We start from the raw sequence: 25,576 nt of genomic DNA on the forward strand, positions 1-25,576 counted from the left end.
CCGCACTGTTTGATGATGTGATAGTGGAGATTTCAACTTCATAACACTTGACAAGGTGGAGGACAGGATTTGTTGCACGGTTCCTATAGGTTTAATAGGATGTCACTGGTTTGCAGAATTACTAGCTCACTCAGTGTATATGGTTAGTGCTGAGTGATTTTCTCTCGTGGCACAGTGGTTAGCACTGCTGCCTCACAGGGACCTGGATTCGATTCCTAGCTTGGGTCACTGTCTGTGTGGAGTCTGCACATTATCCCTGTGTCTGCGTGGGTTTCCTCCGGGTGCTCCGGTTTCCCCCCACACTCCAAAGATGTGCGGGTTAGGTTGATTGGCCCTTAGTGTCAGGGGATTAACAGGGTAAATATGTGAGGCTTCGGGGATAGGGCCTGGGTGGGCTGAATGGCCTCCTTCTGTACTGAAGGGATTCTATAGTTCTATGACTGGAACATGGCAGTAAATGCCCTGCTGTTGTTATAACCTCTGGCCTCACTCTATTCCCGTCAGGTGAATCGGGTTAAAATTGAGCTAAATTTGGGTTGCATCACGGAGGGACAAGAAATTTTTAAAAATTCATTTACGGGATGTGGAAGAATTGTTTAAAAAAATGCTTAACCATGCCTGCTCTGAAATTATAGTCTGACCACATCCATCTGGACAAAGCCAAGAAAAACATGATGCATAAATGAAACACTGCACCTTGTTGTAAAAGTTGTGCAATAAAACAAATCATCTGATGTAAGTTCAAATGGTTTTCCAACAAGATGCGCAAGGTTTAAATTCTATCTTAGACTTTATTTTGGCTTCATTTCTAAACGTAACCAGGATGATACCAGCAATGCGAAGCAAATTCTCAGGCTCAAAACATTTGGACTATTTCCTTGAGAGCAGAAAAGGTCATGAGATTTCATACAGGTTTTTAAAATATGGAGGGTTTTTATGGAATGCCTGCTTCTTTTGAGAGTCAAGTGATGAGAGATGATAAATTCAACTTGTCTTCATGTGAGGGGACAGTTGAGGAGGAATTTCTTCCCAGCAGCAGGTTGTTGAGGTACAGAAACCTGTGATACAGGGATTGGCTCTTGAGGAAAATCGGATAAATATTTGGAGCAAAAGAACAAAAAGAAGATTGAGAATCGAGCAGGAAGTGGGATGAGCTGAGGATTACTTGAGCAATAAGCTGGCATGAACCTGCTGTATTGACTGACTTCCTGTGCTGAATCATAGAATCCCTACAGTGCAGATGAAGGCCATTTGGCCCATCGAGTCTGCACCAACCACAATCTCACTCAGGCCCTATTCCCATAACCCCAGATATTTACCCTGCTAATCCCCCTGACACTAGGGTTAATTTAATATGGCCAATCCACCGAAGCTGCACATCTTTGGATTGTGGGAGGAAACCAGAGCACCCAGAGGAAACCCAAGCAGACACGGGGAGAATGTGCAAACTCCACACAGACAGTTACCTGAGGCCGTAATTGAACTTGGCTCCCTGGCGCTGTGAGCCAGCAGTGCTAACCACTGTGCCACAGAATCCTGTGGTACCCAAAGGCTTGTAATAACAAAGAACAAACAAAGAACAATACAGCACAGGAACAGGCCCTTCGGCCCTCCAAGCCCGCGCCGCTCCCCGGTCCAGGATTGAATCCTGAATCCAGGATCCCCGCCCAATTTTCCAGCCTATCTACATACCAATATCCTATCCACCGAGCTGTCCCCCACAGCTACGATGCTTTGTTCATTACAACCTATTAACTCACCCCCACCCCCCCATTCCAGACCATGTGATCTCCAGGGAGAGGCGAAAACCCAGAGTGAAAAACCCCAGGGCCAATATGGGGAAAAAAAAATCTGGGAAATTCCTCTCCGACCCCCTGAGGCGATCGAAACGAGTCCAGGAGATCACAATGGCCCTGATCGGAAAATGCTTCCCAACCCTAGTCATTTCCACTTCCACGAGAAACAAGGAACAATTAGCCCGCGCCGCTCCCTGGTCCAAACTAGACCACTCTTTTGTATCCCTCCATTCCCACTCCGTTCATATAGCTGTCTAGATAAGTCTTAAACGTTCCCAGTGTGTCCGCCTCCACCACCTTGCCCGGCAACACATTCCAGGCCCCCACGACCCTCTGTGTGAAATATGTCCTTCTGATATCTGTGTTAAACCTCCCCCCCTTCACCTTGAACCTATGACCCCTCGTGAACGTCACCACCGACCCGGGGAAAAGCTTCCCACCGTTCACCCTATCTATGCCTTTCATAATTTTATACACCTCTATTAAGTCTCCCCTCATCCTCCGTCTTTCCAAGGAGAACAACCCCAGTTTCCCCAATCTCTCCTCATAACCAAGCCCCTCCATACCAGGCAACATCCTGGTAAACCTCCTCTGTACTCTCTCCAAAGCCTCCACGTCCTTCTGGTAGTGTGGCGACCAGAACTGGACGCAGTATTCCAAATGCGGCCGAACCAACGTTCTATACATCTGCAACATCAGACCCCAACTTTTATACTCTATGCCCCGTCCTATAAAGGCAAGCATGCCATATGCCTTCTTCACCACCTTCTCCACCTGTGACGTCACCTTCAAAGATCTGTGGACTTGCACACCCAGGTCCCTCTGCGTCTCTACACCCTTTATGGTTCTTCCATTTATCGTGTAGCTCCTCCCTACATTATTCCCACCAAAATGCATCACTTCGCATTTATCAGGATTGAACTCCATCTGCCATTTCCTTGCCCAAATTTCCAGCCTATCTATATCCTTCTGTAGCCTCTGACAATGTTCCTCACTATCTGCAAGTCCTGCCAGTTTTGTGTCGTCCGCAAACTTACTGATCACCCCAGTTACTCCTTCTTCCAGATCATTTATATAAATCACAAACAGCAGAGGTCCCAATACAGAGCCCTGCGGTACACCACTTCAAACTTAATCTTCAAACTGCACATCATAGGGTTTAAGTAAATGATTTTTTGAGGCAAACGCGTTTTGAAAACATCCCCAAAAAAGAGCGATCGGTGATAAGTTGAAGAACTAAATAGACAGAATGTGGGAGTGAGGGATAATTTTAGTTGAGGAGTTGCCAGTGCTTTTGTCAACCGACTTGTGTTGTAAGTGGCCGCACTCTGCACTAAATTTAATGGAGCTGGAAGATATGTTTTTTTATATAGATGTGGTCTATCTGTTCGGAACATTTACTTGAGCTCTCCCCTTGCTTTTGCAGAGTTAGCTTTCATCCGTAAATGCTACAGTGATGAACTTCACTGGATGCTGTCCCTACCACTTTTTAAGAAAACTAGAACTTGCTGAACAAGTGTTCTGTTCGAAACATAGAAAAACTACAGCACAAAACAGGCCCTTCGACCCCACAAGTTGTGCCGAACATATCCCTACCTTCTAGGCCTACCTATAACCCTCCATCCTATTAAGTCCCATGTACTCATCCAGGAGCCTCTTAAAAGACCCTATTAAGTTTGTCTCCACCACCACTGACGGCAGCCGATTCCACTCGCCCACCACCCTCTGTGTGAAAAACTTCCTCCTAACATTTCCCCTGTACCTACCCCCCAGCACCTTAAACCTGTGTCCTCTCATAGCAGCCATTTCCATCCTGGGAAAAAGCCTGGAGAGTCCACCTGATCTATGCCTCTCAACATCTTATATACCTCTATTAGGTCTCCTCTCATCCTACGTCTCTCCAAGGAGAAAAGACCGAGCTCCCTCAGCCTATCCTCATAAGGCATGCCACTCAATCCAGGCAACATTCTTGTAAATCTCCTCTGCACCCTTTCAATCTTTTCCACATCCTTCCTGTAATGAGGCGACCAGAACTGAGCACAGTACTCCAAGTGGGGTCTGACGAGGGTCTTATATAGCTGCATCATTATCCCTGGACTCCTAAACTCAATCCCTCGATTGATAAAGGCCAGCACACCATACGCCTTCTTAACCAGTTGATTATCTAAAATGTTGATCATCTAAAATTACAGAGCCACTATTTGTTCCTCTTGCCTTAAAGATCTTTACAAAATATTTCTCCTTGCTATATGAAAAGCAAATCTCACAATGATGAATTTTATGTTCTGTGTTGGTTCTTCAGCCTATGGATTCTAGGTGTGGCACTTGGATAGAAGACAGACTGCAGTCATATTCTGGTCTCCACTTAACACTTGTTTATGAGGACTAGATCTAAGCAGTCATGCTCTATCTAACCTGTTTACATGTAGTTCAAATAAATAAGATGGGGAGGCGATGGTGCAGTGCTGTTGTCACTGGATGACGTGACCCAGGGTAATGCTCTGGGGACCAGGGTTACCCGGTACCGGTTTGAATCCCACCAAGGCGGATGGTGAAACTTAAATTTTAAAAATATCTGGAATTAGAGGTCTAATGATAACCATTGTCAATTGCTGTAAAAGCCCATCTGGTTCACAAATGCCCTTTTAGGGAAGGAAATCTGCCGTCCTTACCCGGTCTGGCCTATATGCGGCTCCAGACCCACAGCGATGTGGTTGACTCTTAAATGCCCAACGAAAAGGCCGAACAATGGCCACTCAGTTCAAAGGCAATTAGGAGAATTAATGCTGGCCCAGCCAGCGTCACCCACATCCCATGAAAGAATAAAAACAATGTTGCTCCTAGGCATGGAGTTCCAACCTCCTCATCCAAGTCATATATGAGCACATCCCATCTGTTAACCCTTCATACTACGGGATTCTCCCATCCTGCTTCGCTGGGAGATTTCAGCCGGGTTGGATTAGAACGATCTGCACTGGCCATCCGATCCCAAGCGTCTCTCCCATTGGCAGACTTCTGGCGCCGTCCCCTCCGTGCTAGGAATAGGCGCAGAGCTGCATTTGGCGTGCAGAAGGCGATTTCAGTGTAATTTCAATGTGATTAGCGGGCCTGGAACTGAAGTCTCCAGGCCTGCTAGCATCTCCGCCCCATCGCAAGAGTGTTTCGCTCCAGCAGGGAATACAGTCACTCCCTATTTTCTGGGAACTATTGGGGTGACCTCACTGGAGTGAAGGGGGGAGGCAATCCGGGCTCCCAAGGGGGTCGGGGCAGGGTACCCCCCTGGGCATTGGCACCTTGGCAGTGCCAGCCTGTGCCCCCTGGCACTGGGCATTGGGCAGTGCCGAGGGGGTGGGGCCACAGGGGGTGTGGCACATGGGGGTGGGGTCTAGGGGGCGATCGGTGGGGGTGGGGAGATCCCGCTGCCACTCTGCATAGGGATCAGTGAGGGAAGGAGGGAGGCCGGCAATCGGGGTGGACTGAGGGGGGGCGGTCAGCCTGTTGGGGGTGTTGGGGCTGCAGGGGGAGGGTCTGGACTGTGGGGAGAGGGGTGAGATCAGAGCGGGCTGGGAATGGTTGGGGGGCCAGCGATCGGGCGGTGGGGGGGAGTGGAGAGCCGACATTGCGGGGGTTGCGGGGTTGGCCAGTGATCGAGCTGGCCAGCAACCGGGAGGCCATCAGTGCGGGGCCACTGTGCATGCGCCGGTCTCGGCACTGACAGATCAACACATGCGCAGTGGCCCACTCAGCACGCTGATTTCAGCCTCTCCAGCGGGGATTGGCCCTGTCCCTAAACTTTAATGATATTCACGCTGGTGGCCTCTGCAGTGGACAGAGTGCGGGAGATTCTTCTCTGAACTCCCACTGAACAAAAACCAGCTTGAATTACTCCAGTTTTCAAGCAAATTCGACACTTAGAATTTTTGGGGGAGAATTCCTGCCTATATTTTACTGCATATCTTCTCTTATTCTTAACTTCTTTCATGGATTTTTTTTAAAGTTAAAGGTTGCAGGTTACACAGGACTGGTAACTTAAGTTTCACTTCTTAAGCAGTTTTGCTTTGCTGGTGTCCACTAGGGAAGATGGCCTAGTGGGGTCAGGAGGGTGCCGAGCTTTTACCTGTCCCATAGTGCTGAGGAAGCTCACTGAGAGAAGGGCTTCACCCGACCTACATCGTATTTCATTGCCTTGCTGTACATTTGGTGCAGAGAAAAGTTGCATTTTATTAATTGGCAAATGTAAATGAAAATGTTTGTGTTTGTCTGGCAGGCTGGGCATCCTGGTCAAATCTTGGATATTGGGAACAAGTGTTTGGAAATGGGACCAAGATTGGAACTCCTTGTACTATTTTCTCTGGTATGTATTCCTCTGCTTCAAGGCATGTTCACATTCGAGACAGAATGGCGTACTGGTCTGGAAAATGAATCATTTAGTTCAAGGACTCGGCGTAAACCAAGTGCAAAGACCAGGTGCTTTCCCAAATAACACGTTGCAAGAAGCTTTGGAGATCATTGGGCGGGTGGTTGCCAGTTCCCAGTTCTCCTGCTCCTTCCTCCCCAAAGTGACAGTGAAAATTATTTCCAAGACTGGCCTCATATGCATGACACTCAATATTTGCTTAGATTTAGCATTTCAGATCATCGAACCCCAGATTTATGAAGAAAATCTGCCCCAGGAATGATTTGATTTATTATTGTCACATGTATTAACATACAGTGAAAAGTATTGTTTCTTGCACGCTATACAGACAAAGCATACCGTTCATGGAGAAGGGAAGAAGAGGGTGAAGAATGTAGTGTTACAGTCATAGCAAGGGTGTAGAGAAAGATCAACTTAGTGCGAGGTAGATCCATTCAAAAGTCTGATGGCAGCAGGGAAGAAGCTGTTCTTGAGTTGGTTGGTATGTGACTTCAGACTTTTGTATGTTTTTCCCGATGGAAGAAGGTGGAAGAGAGAATGTCCGGGGTGCGTAGGGTCCTTAATTATGTTGGCTGCTTTCCTGAAGCAGCGGGAAGTGTAGACAGAGTCAATGGATGGGAGGCTGGTTTGTGTGATGGAATGGGCTTCGTTCATGACCCTTTGTGGTTTCTAGCGGTCTTGGGTAGAGCAGGAGACATACCAAGCTGTGATACAACTGGAAAGAATGCTTTCTATGGTGCATCTGTAAAACTTGCTGAGAGTCGTAGCTGACATGCCACATTTCCTTAGTCTCCTGAGAAGGTAGAGGCGTTGGTGGGCTTTTGCAACTATAGTGTCGGCATGGGGGGACCAGGACAGGTTGTTGGTGATCTGGACACCTAAAATGTTGAAGCTCTCGACCATTTCTACTTCGTCCCCGTTGATGTAGACTGGGGCATGTTCTCCACTATGCTTCCTGAAGTCGATGACTATCTCCTTCGTTTTGTTGACATTGAGGGAGAGATTATTGTTGCCACACCAATTCACCAGATTCTCTATCTCTTTCCTGTACTCCGTCTCATCACTGTTTGAGATCCGACCCACAATGGTGGTGTTATCAGCAAACTTGAAAACTTATGTTTTCATTCAGTAACTATAGCTCTGATTTTAACCCCTGCAGTTCTCTTCACCCGGGAGGGGAGATTAAGCAGGTACCTGGATGGTACCTGCTGCCTCCTCAAAGAATTCCTGACCCCCTTCCTGGCCGTTTTTAACTCCTGGGTTTTTTGGTACGTTTAGACTCCTTGAGGCATGGAGAGAGGGGCCATGTCAATATTCAAATATGGGTTTCAATTAAATCCATGGACCCTGACACCAAGTGGGAGGCAGTGGGGGTGGAAACTAAAAAGGGGCAAGGTAGATAAAAGGCCTTGGTCCTCAAACTGGGGTTGGGGTGAGGGGGCATTGTTCGGGAGCGGTGGTGCAGACCACCATCCAGATCAGTCGCTGCACACCGCACTTACGTTCCAAGGCTTTCTCCTCTCCCAATGGGTTGGGCTACACGGTGGCACAATGGTTAACGCTGCTGCCTCACAGCTCCAGGGAGGTGACCCAGCTTGGGTCACGATCTGTGTGGAGTCTGCACGTTCTCCCCGTGTTTGCGTGGGTTTCTTCCGGGTGCTCCGGTTTCCTCCCACAGTCCAAAGATGTGCAGATTAGATGCATTGGCCTTGCTAAATTGCCCCTTAGTGCCTTGGGATGCGTAGGTTAGAGGGATTAGTGTGATAAATATGTGGGGTTATGGAGATAAGGCCTCGGTGAGATTGTGGTCGGTGCAGACTCGATGGGCCGAATGGCCCCTTCTGCACTGTAGAGATTCTATGATCCATTTAAAGGCATGAGCTCTAACTTTGATTAAATGCAATTTCCATAAATAAGAAAATTCCCAAGCTGCTTTTGGCCGCCCTTGTGGATGTTGCCAGCTGTCAGCCACTCTATTGGCAGGCACAGTTCAGGCAACGTACAGAGCTGCGGTCCAAATCGAGATGCCAACATTTAAATGTTTATGAAAGCTGTCAATGGCACGTGGGGGCCGATACTGCTTCAAAACTCTCGATTTATCGTGGTGGAGAGGGGGAGTACGGGATGTAGAAAAGCAGCACGTAGCGCCCAGCTGCCATTTTGACCAGCCCGCCCACCTCACCGGCAGGGTTAAAATCAGGACGAAGGTTTCATTGAACACGGACCTGTGAATCATTGTCGAAATATATCTCTGGGGCTGTGAATAAAACGCACATAGTGGTTGCTGTTGGGGTCTGACTTGTGAAACTTTCTATGTTGACCCCAGGAACAGCTGGTCCGTCCGACATACCTGTGCACTGCTCGGTTCAGAGCTTTTAATCTGGTGGGATCTCGTGAGTGTAGCTCAGATTCCATATCTCGTGTCTGATGCCAGTGTGAGATGTTTTTTGTAATCGCAGCTGTCATCGCTGTCAACGAATTGTCTTATCCTTGTTTGCTTAGTCTTAGCATAAAATCTTAAAACAACATGTAAAAAAAATGCAGTAATGATCAGGCTCCTCGTTCAGCCAGGTGCTGGCTTTGAGCCGAGGACATACCTGGACATCAGTGTAACACCTGCAATTTATTCTTTCCGACTCCTCCTTTAGCCTCTTGGAGTTTCTCCCAGCATGAGGGATTGTGGGGCGAGTGAGTTTCGGGACGTTGACGGGAACTGCACATTCTGTAAAGAGTGCGGACCGGGAATGGAACTGTCGAAGGTATGAGACTGTAAAAAAAAACAGCCAGCAAAGAGTTCACTCAACATGGACACTTCACAATTACTGACACTGCCTGGTGGGGTCTATTGACTTGAGATGGGGGAAGACATGAGAATGTAGCAATTTTACTTCAGGAGAGTTGCTTCCAAGGAAGAGCGGAGGTTCTCTGCCTCTTGAACTGTGTTAACAACGTAAAGATTCATCTTTTGTTTTAAACTACGTATCAATTTTAATATGATTAATACAATTCCAGGGATTGATACCTGCTGCATATAGTGAGGGCATGTGAACGTAATGTGATTTTGCCGGCTATAGTAAAATGGTAGTAAATGGTGATAGAAAACATTGCCGGAACTCTACCACCTTGCCCGCCCAGAATCGGAGGAGGCAAGGGAATGGAAATCTCCGACGACCCTGGGCGGGAATTTCTGGTCTCGCCCAAGCGAGGCCATAAAATCCTGCCCCATATCTCAGTGGGTGCTGTGGGTCAGCGTTATGGCGCTTGAGGTAATCCATTCGAAAGCATTTAAAATGGAAACTGGATAAATAGTGAAAAGTTATATCATTAATCATTGTGTTTACTGCATAATGTACAGACCTCTGAAGGGACACAAACAAAATCCTGATAGCTGGTGGCAAATTGCGAACATTAACATGAGATGACACCCACCCTTCATATCTTGCCACTGCCGTACGCTCCATATCCAATGCACCAATACCAGAGATAACTGCGTGGAATTTAAAGCAGAGAGAGATGGGTCATTCAGTCATCTTTTCCATGTCAGTGTTTATGTTCCATGTGGTCTTCTGCCCGCCCTTCTACATACAAAGAACAAAGAACAATACAGCACAGGAACAGGCCCTTCGGCCTTCCAAGCCCACGCCGCTCCCTGGTCCAAACTAGACCATTCTTCTGTATCCCTCCATTCCCACTCCGTTCATGTGGCTATCTAGATAAGTCTTAAACGTTCCCAGTGTGCCCGCCTCCACCACCTTGCCTGGCAGCGCATTCCAGGCCCCCACCACCCTCTGTGTAAAATACGTCCTTCTGATATCCGTGTTAAACCTCCCCCCCCTCACCTTGAACCTAAGACCCCTCATGAACGTCACCACCAACCTGGGAAAAAGCTTCCCACCGTTCACCCTATCTATGCCTTTCATAATTTTATACACCTCTATTAGGTCTCCCCTCATCCTCCGTCTTTCCAGTGAGAACAACCCCAGTTTACCCAATCTCTCCTCATAACTAAGCCCCTCCATACCAGGCAACATCCTGGTAAACCTCCTCTGCACTCTCTCTAAAGCCTCCACGTCCTTCTGGTAGTGTGGCGACCAGAACTGGACGCAGTATTCCAAATGCTGCCGAATCAACGTTCTATACAACTGCAACATCAGACCCCAACTTTTATACTCTATGCCCCGTCCTATAAAGGCAAGCATGCCATATGCCTTATTCACAATCTTCTCCACCTATGACGTCACCTTCAAGGATCTGTGAACTTGCACACCCAGGTCCCTCTGCGTATCTACACCCTTTATGGTTCTGCCATTTATCGTATAGCTCCCCCCTACATTAGCTCAACCAAAATGCATCACTTCGCATTTATCTGGATTGAACTCCGTCTGCCATTTCTTTGCCCAAATTTCCAGCCTATCTATATCCATCTTGACTATCGTCATCTCCTTCTATTCCTTTCTCCTTCACACATTCATCTAGCTTCCTCTTCAGCCTTGGAACCTCCCAGAAGATTTGAAGACGTTTCCGCAAAGAGATTGTGAATGGAAAAAGCTCAGAGGAGAACTATGCAGCATTGGCCTTTCCAGGACACCTCACTGCTGAGAGGTGCCCCCCTCCCCCTGCACACTGACATCTCTCAAAAATATTACTGTGGGCAGAATCATTTCAGAGATCAGCAAGGCCCCATTTTGGGTGGGTAAATTGGCATCTGACCTCGCTGATGCCTTTTTCCATTGTATTGTGTGACACTTGGTTTAAAGAATGCAGAGGTATGGGTTTCACGTCGGATTGCTGGCAGGGCACCATTGATTCGCCCGCCCCGCTCTGACTTCAGGGTTTCAGTAATCTGGGTGCCATATTTAAAGGTTGCTCCTGCGCACAGCTGGAACTCCTGAAGGAACAGGAAGCTGCTGGTTACTGGTGGCTGCCAAAGCCAAAAAACATACTGCCCCTGAATTTAGCGACGCGTCCCTCGAGCGCCTATTAGCCGCTGTGGGGGTCTGGGCGAAGACCACCAAGCAAGGACACCAATCCAGCATGGGAGGCAGTAGCAGTGGCGATCAGCACCAACGCTCTCTCAAAGGAGGACAGCCATCCAGCTGAAGGATCTCTGTTCTGCCACTCACTCTCTCACACACACCTTCATCTCCCCTGTGGATCATGTCCTCATCCTGTCCATGGCCACACTCACCATCCACACATGCCGGGCATCCTTACCATCTGGCCTGGCAGGGGTCCTCCTTACACTCTCGCCATCTGTCTCCATGCAGGACAAACTGGCACACAGCATGGGGGAGCGATCCCAGGCTGGTGGAGAGATGCCCAGCATCAATATCCTCACAGACTCCGAGTGATCCAGCTGGCCGGTGAAGATATGGACCATTCCTGCACTGGTGGTGAGATCGGCAGCACTCAAACAAGTGAGCACTGCAACATCCATCAGACAACTCTGCTGTGAGTGATGTCTCCTGTTTCTCAGGCCCCTGCCATGCACTAATGATCTCTCTTTGGCATGCATATCAGGGAAGCAGCCAAGAAAGCCCACCAGCAAGGTCCCTAACTCCTGCCCCGTGAGCAGCACAGACGAGGAATCCACAGACCCTGACATTGAAGACCCATCACAGTGCTCACCCCCAACTCTTCACCAGCGCAGGGACACACACACTTCGGTGGCACCTAGTTCTAGAGTAGCCTCAGGGTCACAATCAGGTGGCACATCGCACTGTCTGATCGGCAGCAGATGGAGGCAGGGATGTCCCAGGATGCTGGCACTGGGGGGATTGTGGGAGGCTAGGAATCTGCTGAGTCCCCCTCTGCACTTGGTCAATGCCTCAGATGCTGCAGCTCCAAAGACAACAAGCTGGGGAACATCTGGAAGAAATGTTTGCTGCAATCGTAAGATATGATGGAGGAGTCGGTTCGCCTTTAGACGGAGGTGATCGTGCAGACGTACCAATGCACTGAGGTCAACACTGGTGGGGTGAAGACTACCATGGAGACCTTGGCACAGGACATTGATCCTGCATTGCTGTAGGAACTGTGCCCCAAGGCACTTGCTGGCATCCATCAGTGTCAACGCCAGAGGGTCCGGGCCATCCTGAACTCACTCCAACTGCGTTTCCCTCTCCAAGAAACAGCCAGGGATCCTCAAGCACCCATAGGAAGAAGGATCAGCACATTCCATCCAGGTGGGAGTGTCCCACCCATCCGAATCCCCTCTTTCTGTGACCCCAGCAGCTCCAGCTCCACAGGCTGGGGAGGGTGGCACTGCCACACGGCAGGAACCTGAAAGCAGCCGCAGCCCTCCAGGTCTCAGCCGTCCAGAGGACATCCGCCAAGGTCATCACAGACAACAGGGTGCAGCAGTCAACAGGTTGCCCCCACCTCCGCTGTGGATGTTGGGGATGCACCAAGACATGGGTTAGAAAGGTCAGGAAGGTGTAGTTTCACAGCATGAGTATGAGTGTTAATCACTTGCAGATAATGTTAACGATTGTAAATAAACTCCCACCAATGTCACCTTGTCTTGGCTCGTTGTTGTGATGTGTTCCTGTCAGTCTGAAGTGAAAGCTTGGCTCCTGCACAAGTTAAAGACAAGTGTCTCAGCCTGTGGTCTCCTCCCTGTGCTGTGTGCAACCTTCCCAGCACACTGATGGTGTGTTGCACAGTCACTGCACATTTCAGGTATCTCAGTGAGACTTATCATTGCTGCCAGAATATCCTGGGTTGGTGACACAGAGTTCCCTCGTTCTCCCCATGTGCATCATTGAGGTGCAGCTGCCTCCCCATCTCATCAGCATCTGTCTCTGGTGACTGTGGTCTGGGGCGTTTCAGTTCACAAAGGGTGGATTGGATCAGGAGAAGTTAAACTTTCCCCGCTGCATCTCCATGATCTGACCCTAGTCATTGAGAGCAAGTGAGCTGCCCATCAGCCATACAGGAGTCAGATATTCACAGGAGCTCTGTGTGGATCTATGCACTGTCCTCACTGCAAGTCATCCTCCTGGAGGGTAGGGACTATGTGAAGCCTCCATGACAGGAGGCTTATAATGGAGGATATGTGCACTGCCACCAGCCAAGTGTGAGTCAAACAGCAGCTCTGCGAGGATCTATGGAATGTCATCACTGTATGTCATCCTCGCCATCCTCCTCGAATCTCGTGGCTCTGAGGACATCCTGAGCGCGCCTGCCTAGTCTGGACATCGTGATGACTTCATGGCTATCATCCGCAACTTCGAGGATCTCCTCACCCTCATCAGAGGAGGCGCGCAACTCCCATCTCCTCAGGCAGCTCCTCCCTCCATTGCAGTGCCAGGTTGTGCAGGGTGCGGCAGGTGATGATGATGTCGGACAGCCCCTGTGGATCGTGTTGCAAGACTCCCACCAGACACCGGAAACCTCATGTTCAGCATTCCAATGGTTTGCTCCACCACAGTGCAAGTTTCAGCATGACCCTGATTCGATTTTCTTTCTGCTGTACACTGAGGTCCCCACAAGGGCGTCAGCAGCCACGCCCTCCATGAGTAGCCCTTGACCCCGAAGAGCAAACCCTGCAGCCTCTGTGGATTCTGGGGTGACACGGTGGCATAACGGTTAGCACTGCTGCCTCACAGCGCCAGGGATCCGGGTTCGATTCCCGGCTTGGGTCACTATGTGGAATTTGCACGTCCTCCCCGTGTCTGCGTGGGTTTCCTCCGGGTGCTCCGGTTTCTTCCCACAGTCTAAAGATGTGTGTGCGGGCTAGATTGATTGGTCATGCTATATTGTCCCTTAGTGTCAGGGGGATGAGCAGGGTAAATGCATGGGGCTACGTGGATAGGGGCTGGGTGGGATTGTGGTCAGTGCAGGCTCGATGGGCCCAATGGCCTCCTTCTGCACTGCATGGATTCTATGATGGTTGCCAGCTGTGTGCCCTTTAAAACCAGTTATAAATCACACTGACATGGGAATTTGATGTGGGCAGTGATTCTGACATGTGGCCACAATAATGCGATGCAAATGTATTAAAATTAAGCTGTGATTCACCTTTGAGAGGGGAGGGGACAATTGCTCCCTGGAATTACGTCAGGGAAAAGCATCGAGGTCCTTCTCGCCATGTTTTCTAATCTCACCACTGAACATGCCAGTCCCAAATCGGCATGTAAAAATCCCGGCTTGTGAGTTCCTGTCCATTGACGTCAAAGGACAGAAAATGGCAGGCAACGTGGTTTTGCCGTGTGCCCCCCGTCGAGCTCGAGGTCTCTGTTGGTGAATTGGGGGTTTCAGAAAAGAACACTATCAAACTAGGTGTTCGATGACTTCACCTAAAAGATGTCCAATTGTCTGCCTGATTCATTATCCAGCCTTGTACGCAATGGCTGTGTTAATGAGGTACTAAATCTATCTCCCACGATGAACATTCACCTTGACAAGAAAGGGGGGAAAACAGGCGCATTTCTTCATAGCTGACAACATTTTATCTGTGTACACCATCTCGCCATCTTGCCCTTCATGTGGAGGAGTTGAGACCCGAGTTCAACTAAAAGGATGGTTCTGATTTACCATTAGGTTCCTTTGTTAAATTAGCTAAATGGCCGGCATGGTGGCACAGTGGTTAGCATTGCTGCCTCACAGCGCCAAGGACCCGGGTTCAATTCCCGGCTTGGGTCACTGTCTGTGTAGAGTTTACATTTTCTCCCCGTGTCTGTGTGGGTTTCCTCCGGTTCCCTCCCACAGTCCAAAGATGTGCGGGTTAGGTGAATTGGCCATGGTAAATTGCCCCTTCGTGTCAGAGGGAATTAGCAGGGTAAATATGTGGGGTTACGGGGATAGGGCGTGACTGGGATCGTTGTTGGTGCAAGCTTGATGGGCCAAATGGCCTTCTTCTCTACTGTAGGGATCCTATAAATTTAGAAGATGGCTCAGAGAATAACCTTTAAACCACATCACCTTCGACAGTGCTTGTCCTGGGAGTGTGGAGTTATCCCGCTACATTGTGAACATTTGGGAGCTCATGAAGTTGATGATTGTTAATATTATTCTTGCAGGATTGTGGATTTGGAGCTGGGGCTGATGCACAATGCGTAATCTGCAGGCCCAAACGGTACAAGGACAGCTGGGGACAGCAGAAATGCAAACTGTGTCTTTCCTGTGTGCTCGTGAATCGAATTCAAGAAAAGAACTGCACAATGTCCAGTAATGCAGTGTGTGGGAAATGCTTGCCAGGGTAAGTGTGAGGACAGAGACTTTCACCCTGTTCTTCGAGCTTTATTTTCCCTCTGTTCACCAGTGTGATCCCATTTATATTTGGAAACATCTTCACTAACACCAAACAGAGGAAAACGTATCTCATGAATTCTTAAGAGTTCTGCATTAGGAAGCAATAAGTTAATTGTGAATCACACAGGTTGTTTTAATTATTTTGATTTGATTTGATTTATTATTGTCACATGTATTAACATACAGTGAAAAGTATTGTTTCTTGCATGCTATACAGACAAAGCATACCGTTCATAGAGAAGGAAATGAGAGAGTGCAGAATGTATTGTTACAGTCGTAGCTAGGGTGTAGAGAAAGATCAACTTAATACAAAGTAGGTCCATTCAAAAGTCTGACAGCAGCAGGGAAGAAGCTGTTCTTGAGTTGGTAGGTACGTGACCTCAGACTTTTGTATCTTTTTCCTGACGGAAGAAGGTGGAAGAGAGAACATCCTCTCATGTTATACGGAGAAAAATAACTGCGCAGGACTGATTACAAAGTAGGAATCTCATAGGATTAAAAGAGCGCACATTATTTATTTTTAAACTGTGGTTAAACAAGCGAGGGGTGCCAGTTCTGCAGAACAGAACTCCCTTCCAATTTGGGCACAGCGTCTCAGTTTCAAGGACTCCCGAGGTCAGGTTTCAGATAGGCAGTTGCAGAGTAACCTTCCTGCTCGCTGTCCCAACAATAAGACAAGGGAGTGGAAGGGTTATTCAGGTTGTTACACCAATGTGTGCATGGAGGCATTCTCTGTCCAATTATCTTCCGTAAAATCATAAATAAGGCTTTTTACTTCGGGAACTTTCTCAAAAAGTCGCCTCTCTTTCAGATCTCCAGGCTTTATTGAGTCATAGAGGTTTAGAGCATGGAAATAGGCCCTTTGGCCCAACTTGTCCATGCCGCCCTTTTAACCAATAAGCTAGTCCCAACTGCCTGCGTTTGGCCCATATCCCTCTATACTCATCTTACTCATGTAACTGTCTAAACGCTTTTTGAAAGACAAAATTGTACCCACCTCTACTACTACCTCTGGCAGCTTGTTCCAGACACTCACCACCCTCTGTGTGAAAAAATTGCCCCTCTGGACCCTTTTGCATCTCTCCCCTCTCACCTTAAACCTTTGCCCTCTAGTTTTAGACTCCCCTACCTTTGGGAAAAAATGTTGATAATCTCCTTTATCTATGCCCCTCATTATTTTATAGACCTCTATAAGATCACCCCTACGCCTCCTACTCTCCCAGTCCATTCAGCCTCTCCTTATAACTCAAACCATCAAGTCCCGGTAGCATCCTAGTAAACTTTTTCTGCACTCTTTCTAGTTTGGGATGGCGTTATCTAATCACTATCGCTTGGTTCATCTACTCATTTTCTTCTATCTGTTTCAGTTTTGGTTGCATTGCTGCAGACCTTTGACCTCTGCTGAGGTTTCTCCAGTAAATCCTTCCTGTTTTGCTCTCCTGCAGGTTCTATAGGAAGACCAGGCTTGGAGGATTACCAGATGCGGAATGCATTCCCTGCACAGACCCAGCACCTCCTGGTGAACCTCAGTGTAAATGAAAGCTTCTCTTTGCGTGTGTTTGACTTGAAAACATTCAGAAACCACATTGGGAGGGTAGAAATGTAGAAACTAGAAGCAGATTTAGGCGATTCAGCCCTTTGAGTCTGCTCCGCCATTCATCATCATGGCTGATCATCAAATCCAATATCCTGATCCCCCTTTATCACCTTATCCCTTGATCCCTTAAGCCCTAAGAGCTATATCTAATTTCTTCTTGAAATGAAACAACATTTTGGGCTCAACTATTTTCTATGGTAGTGACTTCCACACATTCACCACCCTTTGGTGGTGAAATTTCTCCTCACCTCAGTCCTAAAAGGATGACCCCTTATCCTCAAACTATGACCCCTAGCTCTGGGTAGTAGAGGTGAGAAACCTCACAATCTTTAAAAGTACATGGATGAATACTTGAAATGTCATAACATTCAAGGCTATGGATTGATGCTGGAGAGTGAGGTTAGTGTAGATTTAATGTAGTTTTGCCAGTGCAGACTCGATGGGCCAGAGGACCTCTTCTGTACCATATGACTCTATGACCCATCGTTTTATTTATTTATTAGAGCCACAAGTCGGCTTACATCAACATTGCAATGAAGTTACTGTGAAAATCCCCTAATCACCACACTCTGGCACCTGTTCGGGTACACTGAGGGAGAATTTAACATGGCCAATGCACCTAACCAGCACGTCTTTCGGATTGTGGGAGGAAATCGGAGCACCCGGGGGAAACCCATACAGACACAAGGAGAACGTGCAGACTCCGCACAGAGGGCCCGATTTGACCAAAAACGGGCGCGCAATCGTGGTAAAGTTGGGCGTTGGGCCTATATCACGATCTGCACCCGATTCCGAGCAGATCGCGGCTTTACTAACACTCGATTCGGGCATGGGTCCGGCCCGCGCCCGAATCGGGCAGCCCGACGATTTAAATGTATTAGCATGCATTTAAATTGACTTAATGAACCGTGCGCCCAACCCTACCGCCAAATCCCACTTTACCATCTTCTGGCCCGTTCCGGATCCATTCTGCAGGGGAACCTCCGAAGCCCTCTCTGCCCTTGTGAAGTCACCATCCTTCTCGACCATCCTTCGCGGACCGCCCCCCCCCGCTAACCACCCCGGCAGAACTCTTCCCCCCCCCCCCCGGGATCGGACACCCCTGGGAGGCAGGCCCCCCTCGGCAAAGCACACCCCCAACCTACCTCGATCGCTGGTCTCCCTCCACCATCCTTCCGTTAGCAAGATAAGCTGTATGTTCCTCAGCTAGATCCACCTTGGTCAACACAAAGATGGTCCTTCTGCCTTGTGGGTCCATCTGGCTCACCAAGTCAGTTACAATACTGCGTTCAGCATCTATTGAACCATCTTGGATACAAAGGATAATGAATGGTACTGGTCGATCTTCCTGGTGTTATCAGTACTGTAACATCAAGAATGGCTGCCGACACCAAAGATATAATTTTTAGCATAAGCAAGGCTAACCTGCAGAACCCTAATGCCATTATCCTTTGTATCCAAGATGGTTCAGTAGATGCTGAACGCAGTATTGTAACTGACTTGGTAAGCCAGATGGACCTGTCACACCCCCTCTCCTCCTCCCGCCCTCCCTCCCCCAGAGGGTGATCTGGGTCCCCCCCCCCCCCCCCAGATGATCTGAGTCAGAGAGCCGCTCTCTCTGTGCTTTTTTCTCCCCGCCCGGGCACGCTGCTTCGGATTTTTTTTCAAACCGCGCATGCGCAGTTCAGAGCTCTGATCGGTCCGGCAGCGCTAAGCCCCGCCCACAGCGCGGATCGGACCGGAGCCGGCAAAACGCATATGGGCGCGCTGGAAAGAGGATTCCAGGCGCGGATCTATTTGACGCCCAGATTTGGCACTTAGACTCAAAATGGTAAAATCAGGCCCAGACAGTGACCCAAGCCGGGAATCGAACCCCCGGGTCCCTGATGCTGTGAGGCAGCAGTGCTAAGCCACCGTGCCTGCTGCCCTCATGTTGTGTGGAATGTCATCATGGTTTGTAAGGTCTGGATAGGGTAGACTCTCAGAGGCTATTTCCAAGGGCTGAAATGGTTGCTACGAGAGGACACAGGTTTAAGGTGCTGGGGGGTAGGTACAGAGGAGATGTCAGGGGTAAGTTTTTCACTCAGAGGGTGGTGGGTGAGTGGAATCGGCTGACGTCGGTGGTGGTGGAGGCAAACTCGTTGGGGTCTTTTAAGAGACTTCTGGATGAGTACATGGGATTTAATGGGATTGAGGGCTATAGATAGGCCTAGAGGTGGGGATGTGATCGGCGCAACTTGTGGGCCGAAGGGCCTGTTTGTGCTGTGGCTTTCTATGTTCTATGTTCTATGTAAGCCCTGCATAGTGCAGGGTTTGTGGCGGGGGTGTGGGGGTTGGATTAGTAATTCTACTTGGATGTACACCCTCCTGTTATTGTCTTGTCCTTGTGGCTCACTGCCTTTCCATAGTAATTGGATTGGAAGATCCATGATTTTTAAAATCTCAGCTGTCATATTTTTTGAAGTTATAAACACTCAAAGACTTTTTAATCTGCCTGTGATTTTTCTGGGTCACTCATTGCCGTGCCCTGGAGATTAATATTCAAGTACTGGGGATTCCAGGAATGGCGGCACTGGTGTGGGCAGGTGACACTGTGTGGAGTGCTGTCAAACATTGGAACATAAAGTCCATGTCCACAATTCCCCCCCACATAGCAGTCGTCTGACCTCACCTTCCAAATACAGGGTAAACCAGTGTCAAACAAAGGTCAGAACAGTTCTCCACAAGGCCAAGTGAAAACCACTACCATATATTTTGCAATGAGTATTAATAGAGAGATACTGGCAGACTCCTGGGAACAAGTTGTACATCCATTCTCTCTATGCCAGGAATGGTACAGGGGTCAAAAAAAATCATAAAATTATATATGTTAGACTAATACTATTGATATAAACAGTAAATATTTCTTACGCAGTTATCTTATTGATTTTTTTTTCTTGCCAAAATTGCTTCTGAACCGTGTTCTTGAGTTTTTTTGGTTTGATTTGATTTATTGTCACATGTATTGGGATAGAATGAAAAGTATTGTTTCTTGTGCTATACAGACAAACATAGAACATAGAACAGTACAGCACAGAACAGGCCCTTCGGCCCACGATGTTGTGCCGAGCTTTATCTGAAACCAAGATCAAGCTATCCCACTCCCTATCATCCTGGTGTGCTCCATGTGCCTATCCAATAACCGCTTAAATGTTCCTAAAGTGTCTGACTCCACTATCACTGCAGGCAGTCCATTCCACACCCCAACCACTCTCTGTGTAAAGAACCTACCTCGGATATCCTTCCTATATCTCCCACCATGAACCCTATAATTATGCCCCCTTGTAATAGCTCCATCCACCTGAGGAAATAGTCTTTGAACGTTCACTCTATCTATCCCCTTCATCATTTTATAAACCTCTATTAAGTCTCCCCTCAGCCTCCCCCGCTCCAGAGAGAACAGCCCTAGCTCCCTCAACCTTTCCTCATAAGACCTACCCTCCAAACCAGGCAGCATCCTGGTAAATCTCCTCTGCACTCTTTCCAGCGCTTCCACATCCTTCTTATAGTGAGGTGACCAGAACTGCACACAATATTCCAAATGTGGTCTCACCAAGGTCCTGTACAGTTGCAGCATAACCCCACGGCTCTTAAACTCCAACCCCCTGTTAATAAAAGCTAACACACTATAGGCCTTCTTCACAGCTCTATCCAACTTGAGTGGCAACCTTTCGAGATCTGTGGATATGGACCCCAAGATCTCTCTGTTCCTCCACAAAGCATACCATTCATAGAGTACACGGGGGAGAAGGAAATGAGAGAGTGAAGGATATAGTGTTACAGTCATAGCTAGGGTGTAGAGAAAGATCAGCTTAATATATGGTAGGTCCATTCAAAAGTCTGATGGCAGCAGGGAAGAAGCTATTCTTGAGTCGGTTGGCACGTGATCTCAGACCTTTGTATCTTTTTCCCAATGGAAGAAAGTGGAAGAGAGAATGTCCGGGGTGCATGGGTCCTTGATTATGTCGGCTGTTTCTCTGATGCAGCGGGAGGTGTCGACAGAGTCAATGGATGGGAGGCCAGTTTGCGTGATGGATTGGGCTATGTTTACAACCCTTTGTAGTTTCATGCAGTCACAAGAGGATTTTTTTATTCGTTCATGGGGATTGCTGGCTGGTCAGCATTTATTGCCCACCCCTAATTGCCCTTGGAGGGCAGTTAAGAGTCAACCACATTGAATCTGGGGTCACATGTAGGCCAGACCAGGCAAGGAAGTCAGATTTCCTTCCCTGAAGGACATTTGTGAACCAGATGGGTTTTTATGACAATCGACAATGGTTTCATGGTCATCAGTAGATTCTTAATTCCAGAGTGAGGTTATAAAACCCCACCGCAGTATGTTCAATAGTTAACCAACAACTCTCTCGGGTGGGTTAATCTTCGAGCCATCTCAATTCATAAAGAATGGTAAAACGGTGTTAAAGGGTAGTTCATTGTGCAGTTGGACATCATGCTGTTCTCAGTAGCATCACGGTCTTGAATGTGAGGCTGAAAGTGCGAGGAGTAAAATCCATGGGACTTCTAATGTGTTAACATGATGATTTCAATATAAAATTGTCTGCATAGTGAGAGGTCTGCCCTGCTTAGACTGCAGTATCAATTACACATTTCAAAACATCAATTAAATCCTACCTGCACGGAAACAAGTCCATTAAAAAAAAAAATATATTTATAAATAGATTCCACTCCCCCACCCCCCTCAACACAGATATTTGTTAGAATTGTACGATCGGTCCAGCATGTATCTGCACACTATCCCTGGCTGTTAGAATGGTTAGCCTGCCCGAATGCCCAGACACCTCTAACCAGTCACTTGGAGGGATGCAAGAGTAGCCACACAGATGTGGGCTTGGATCCTCCCTCAGATCTTGCTCTGAAATTTGTGAGATCCGAGTTCTCTATAAGTATAAAAGTAACTGACTTGAAAGTGCCCAAGCAACAGTTCCTCAGTGGGTAAATGTTTGGAATGGCAAGGTTCACCATTCAGTCCTTGGTTTGTGCTGAGTTGGCGAAACCCAGTGGAATCTGCAGTGGTCATGCTACAATATTCTTCTGGCGAAAGAGGACAGGATTGGATGGGTATTCCACCCACGATTACTCTTCTATTGCTGTTGACATGTGTGGATGGGCGTCACCAAGTCATGGCTCTCAGTTGACGAGGACATGGAACACTGGATCAATTCTATGATTCATAGTCCAGTTGAGCAAGTTACAGTCCCACTGAATTTACCCAATGTGTGTTTTCATGTGTTGATTAAGTCACATCGGTGGCACAATGGTTAGCACTGCTGCCTCACAGCGTCAGGGACCCGGGTTCGATTCTTGGCTTCGATCACTGGCTGTGTGGAGTTTGCACATTCTCCCCGTGGCTGCGTGGGTTTCCTCCGGGTGCTCTGGTTTCCTTCCACAGTCCAAAGATGTGCAGGTTAGATTGGCCGTGATAAATTGTCCATTAGTGTCAGGGGACATTATCAGGGGGATTATCAGGGTAGATTTATGGGGATAGGGCCTGGGTGGGATTGTTGTCTGTGCAGGCTTGATGTGCCAAATGGCTTCCTTTTGCACTGCAGGGTTTCTATGATCATGCCCACCAATCTCCAATCCTTGCTAGTTGATAGCCAGTTAACGGTTGATTTCAGAACTCTGGCAAGATGTTGCTAACACCCATAGGACTGATGGATCAGCCATGCTGACGTGCATTGGTGAGTGGCTCAGTGGAAGGCTGAGAAAATTGAAGAATAAAAATTCTGCATTTGGATCTCCCTCAGTTTGCCCTCTGTCTGTTTCGCAGGTATCTCCAGAACAGATGTGGTGAGGGTCCTGAACTCTGAGGCTGCCCCCTATGACAGTGCCCTTGTAGCTGTGGTCTGTAGTGCCCTGACAACTATTCTGCTGGCTGCCTTGCTGCTCTGTTTCACCTACTGCAGAAAGCTGATCACTGAAAAGCACAATAATGGTAATCAAAGTTAATCATGCAGCTTTAGCCCGTGCTGCCATCTACATGTACTGGTGTCAGCTGTGATTCAGTCGTCGCTGTCACCACTGAGGCACTCTCTCATCAGACCCAAATACAGTATCCTTCATGCTTTTCTTCATCCTAAAATCTTCACTCCATGGCAGTCAATATTTAGTGACTCCTTTTCATTGTTTCATCTGCATTAGTTCCCAGGACCTCTAAGCAGTCACTCCCTCTCTCCATCCCTTATAATCTAGAGTGTCTTAAACCTTCAGCTTTGCTTTGTCTCCTCACTATATCTCTTGTTTCATCTTGATTTCTTTTCTACTCCTTTGAACACTTTGGAGTGTAGAACAATGTCTACATTTCAAAAGTATTTCATTGCCTGTTAAACTTTGGGACATCCAATGCTTGTGAAAGGCGTTTGAGAGTCTTTCATCATTCTCCTGCCTTATTCCTTTTCTTAAGCTGCTCAATGCCAATACTTAAATGAAGCAATCTTTCCTTCTGGTTCAGTACACTGTAAGTTGAGCAAGGGCGCATTGTGCTGTTGTGCCAATGAACATAAACGATTCATCCAAATGCTTCACCTTTCAGGACGGCCGAGACCCCTCGTGGCTGAGAGATCCAGAGTGGAATCTTCATGCTCTGAGGGACAAGTGGATGACACGAGCACTGAAGGTTTAATCATGCACTGTCAGAAGATCAGTGCTGGCAGGAATGCAGCACAACCGGCAGGTAAGAGAAGCCCATCAAGAGAACGCCAGCAACAGGAGCTGGGAATTGGCCATTGGACACCTCGAGCTGCTCTGCCACTCACTATGGTTATCTTCTACCTTAACTCCGCTTTCACGCCCTAATCCCCATGCCCCTTAATCTAACATTCTCAGCCTTGAATATACACAATCGGCTGCATTTTCTGTGTAACCTGCCGTGTGTTTTGTGGCAGTGAAGGTGGCCCGCCATTGACTGGTGGCAGGATCTTCTGGTCCCACCGTTGTCAATGAGATTCCCTGTTGAATGCACCCCCCTGTGCCTGTGAGACCCGCGGCAGGGGTGCGCTGTCAGCAGAAACATAAGATCCCACCATCGTGAATCAGAATCATAGAATCCTTACAGTGCAGAAGGAGGCCATTCGGCCAAGCGATTCTGCACCGACTCTCCGACAGAGCATCTTACCCAGCGCCAATACCTGCCCTACCGCCGAAACCCTGCGCATTCACCATTGCTAATCTTCCTAACCTATACATCTTGAGAAACTAAGGGGCAATTTAGCACGGCCAATCCACCTAACCTGCACATCTTTGGATTGTGGGAGGAAACCGGAGCACCCGGAGGAAACCCACACAGACACAGGGAGAACGTGCAAACTCCACACAGACAGCCACCCGAGGCTGGAATCGAACCCGGGTCCCTATGAGGCAGCAGTGCTAACCACTGTGCCACCATGCCGCCATATGAATGGCCGGAGATTCCGGCCAATGATTGAATATCCACAGCTGTTTTGGATAGAAATTTCCAAAGATTCACAATCCCTTGAGTGAAGAAATTTTTCATCATATCAGTCCTAAAAGGATGAACCTGACTGAGGCAGAGCAAATAGCCATTCAGTCTTTACCCAATGAAGCCTTTTAAGATTCAATGTGGCCATTCATTAGTTTATTTAAGATGTCTTATGACATGATATGAATGGAAAATTCTACCAAATTACGCACTGAAGCACTTATATAAAGCAGACCCTAAAACTATGTTGGGGAGACTAATGAACAAAGAACAAGGAAAATTACAGCACAGGAACAGGCCCTTTGCCCCTCCAAGTCTACAGCGATCGTGCTGCCTGACTGAATTAAAACCCCCTACCTTCCTGGGGACCATGTCCCTCTATTCCCATCCTATTCATGTATTTGTCCAGACGGCCCTTAAAACTCACTATTGTATCTGCTTAAAAATGGTAAAAAATTGCAGCATGCTGCTGTGCAGAGGGACCTGGGTGTCCTTGTGCAAGAATCACAAGGAGTTGGTTTGCAGGTGCAGCAGGTAATTAAGAAGGCAAATGGAATTTTGTCCTTCATTGCTAGAGGGATGGAGTTTAAAAACAGCGGGGTCATGTTGCAGCTGTATAAGGTGCTGGTGAGGCCACACCTGGAGTACTGTGTACAGTACTGGTCTCCTTACTTGAGAAAGGATATACTGGCACTGGAGGAGGTGCAGAGGAGATTCACTAGGTTGAGAGTGGAGTTGAGAGGGTTGGCTTATGAGGAGAGACTGAGTAGACTGGGGCTATACTCATTGGAATGCTGAAGAATGAGGGGAGATCTTATAGAAACATATAAGATTATGAAGAGAATAGATAAGATAGAAACAGGGAGGTTATTTCCGCTGGCGGGTGAAACTAGAACTAGGGGGCATGGCCTCAAAATAAGGGGGAGCAGATTTAGGACTGAGTTGAGGAGGAACATCTGCACACAAAGGGTTGTGAATCCGTGGAATTCCCTGCCCAGTGAAGCAGTTGAGGC

The 25,576-nt window shown here is 48.0% G+C and overlaps 1 protein-coding gene across 17 annotated transcripts in view; it reads left to right on the forward strand.

Annotated features, from left to right (window-relative positions):
• Nucleotides 1-25,576, forward strand: part of eda2r (ectodysplasin A2 receptor) — a 239,797-nt gene that overhangs the window by 129,806 nt on the left and 84,415 nt on the right. For 12 of the 17 annotated variants that reach the window (XM_078211864.1, XM_078211867.1, XM_078211859.1 and 9 more), the window contains exons 2-7: nucleotides 6,064-6,150; nucleotides 8,862-8,972; nucleotides 15,237-15,415; nucleotides 16,914-16,999; nucleotides 22,896-23,060; nucleotides 23,658-23,798. In XM_078211864.1, the coding sequence (XP_078067990.1) occupies nucleotides 6,112-6,150; nucleotides 8,862-8,972; nucleotides 15,237-15,415; nucleotides 16,914-16,999; nucleotides 22,896-23,060; nucleotides 23,658-23,798 (721 nt within the window). In that variant the 5' untranslated portion in view covers nucleotides 6,064-6,111. Of the gene's footprint in view, nucleotides 1-13; nucleotides 56-6,063; nucleotides 6,151-8,861; nucleotides 8,973-15,236; nucleotides 15,416-16,913; nucleotides 17,000-22,895; nucleotides 23,061-23,657; nucleotides 23,799-25,576 lie in introns of those variants that run through there. The other 5 variants (XM_078211868.1, XM_078211870.1, XM_078211869.1 and 2 more) reach the window with 3 other exon arrangements.

Source organism: Mustelus asterias, chromosome 4 (genome assembly GCF_964213995.1).
Source record: "Mustelus asterias chromosome 4, sMusAst1.hap1.1, whole genome shotgun sequence".
Classification (NCBI taxonomy): Eukaryota; Metazoa; Chordata; class Chondrichthyes; order Carcharhiniformes; family Triakidae; genus Mustelus; species Mustelus asterias.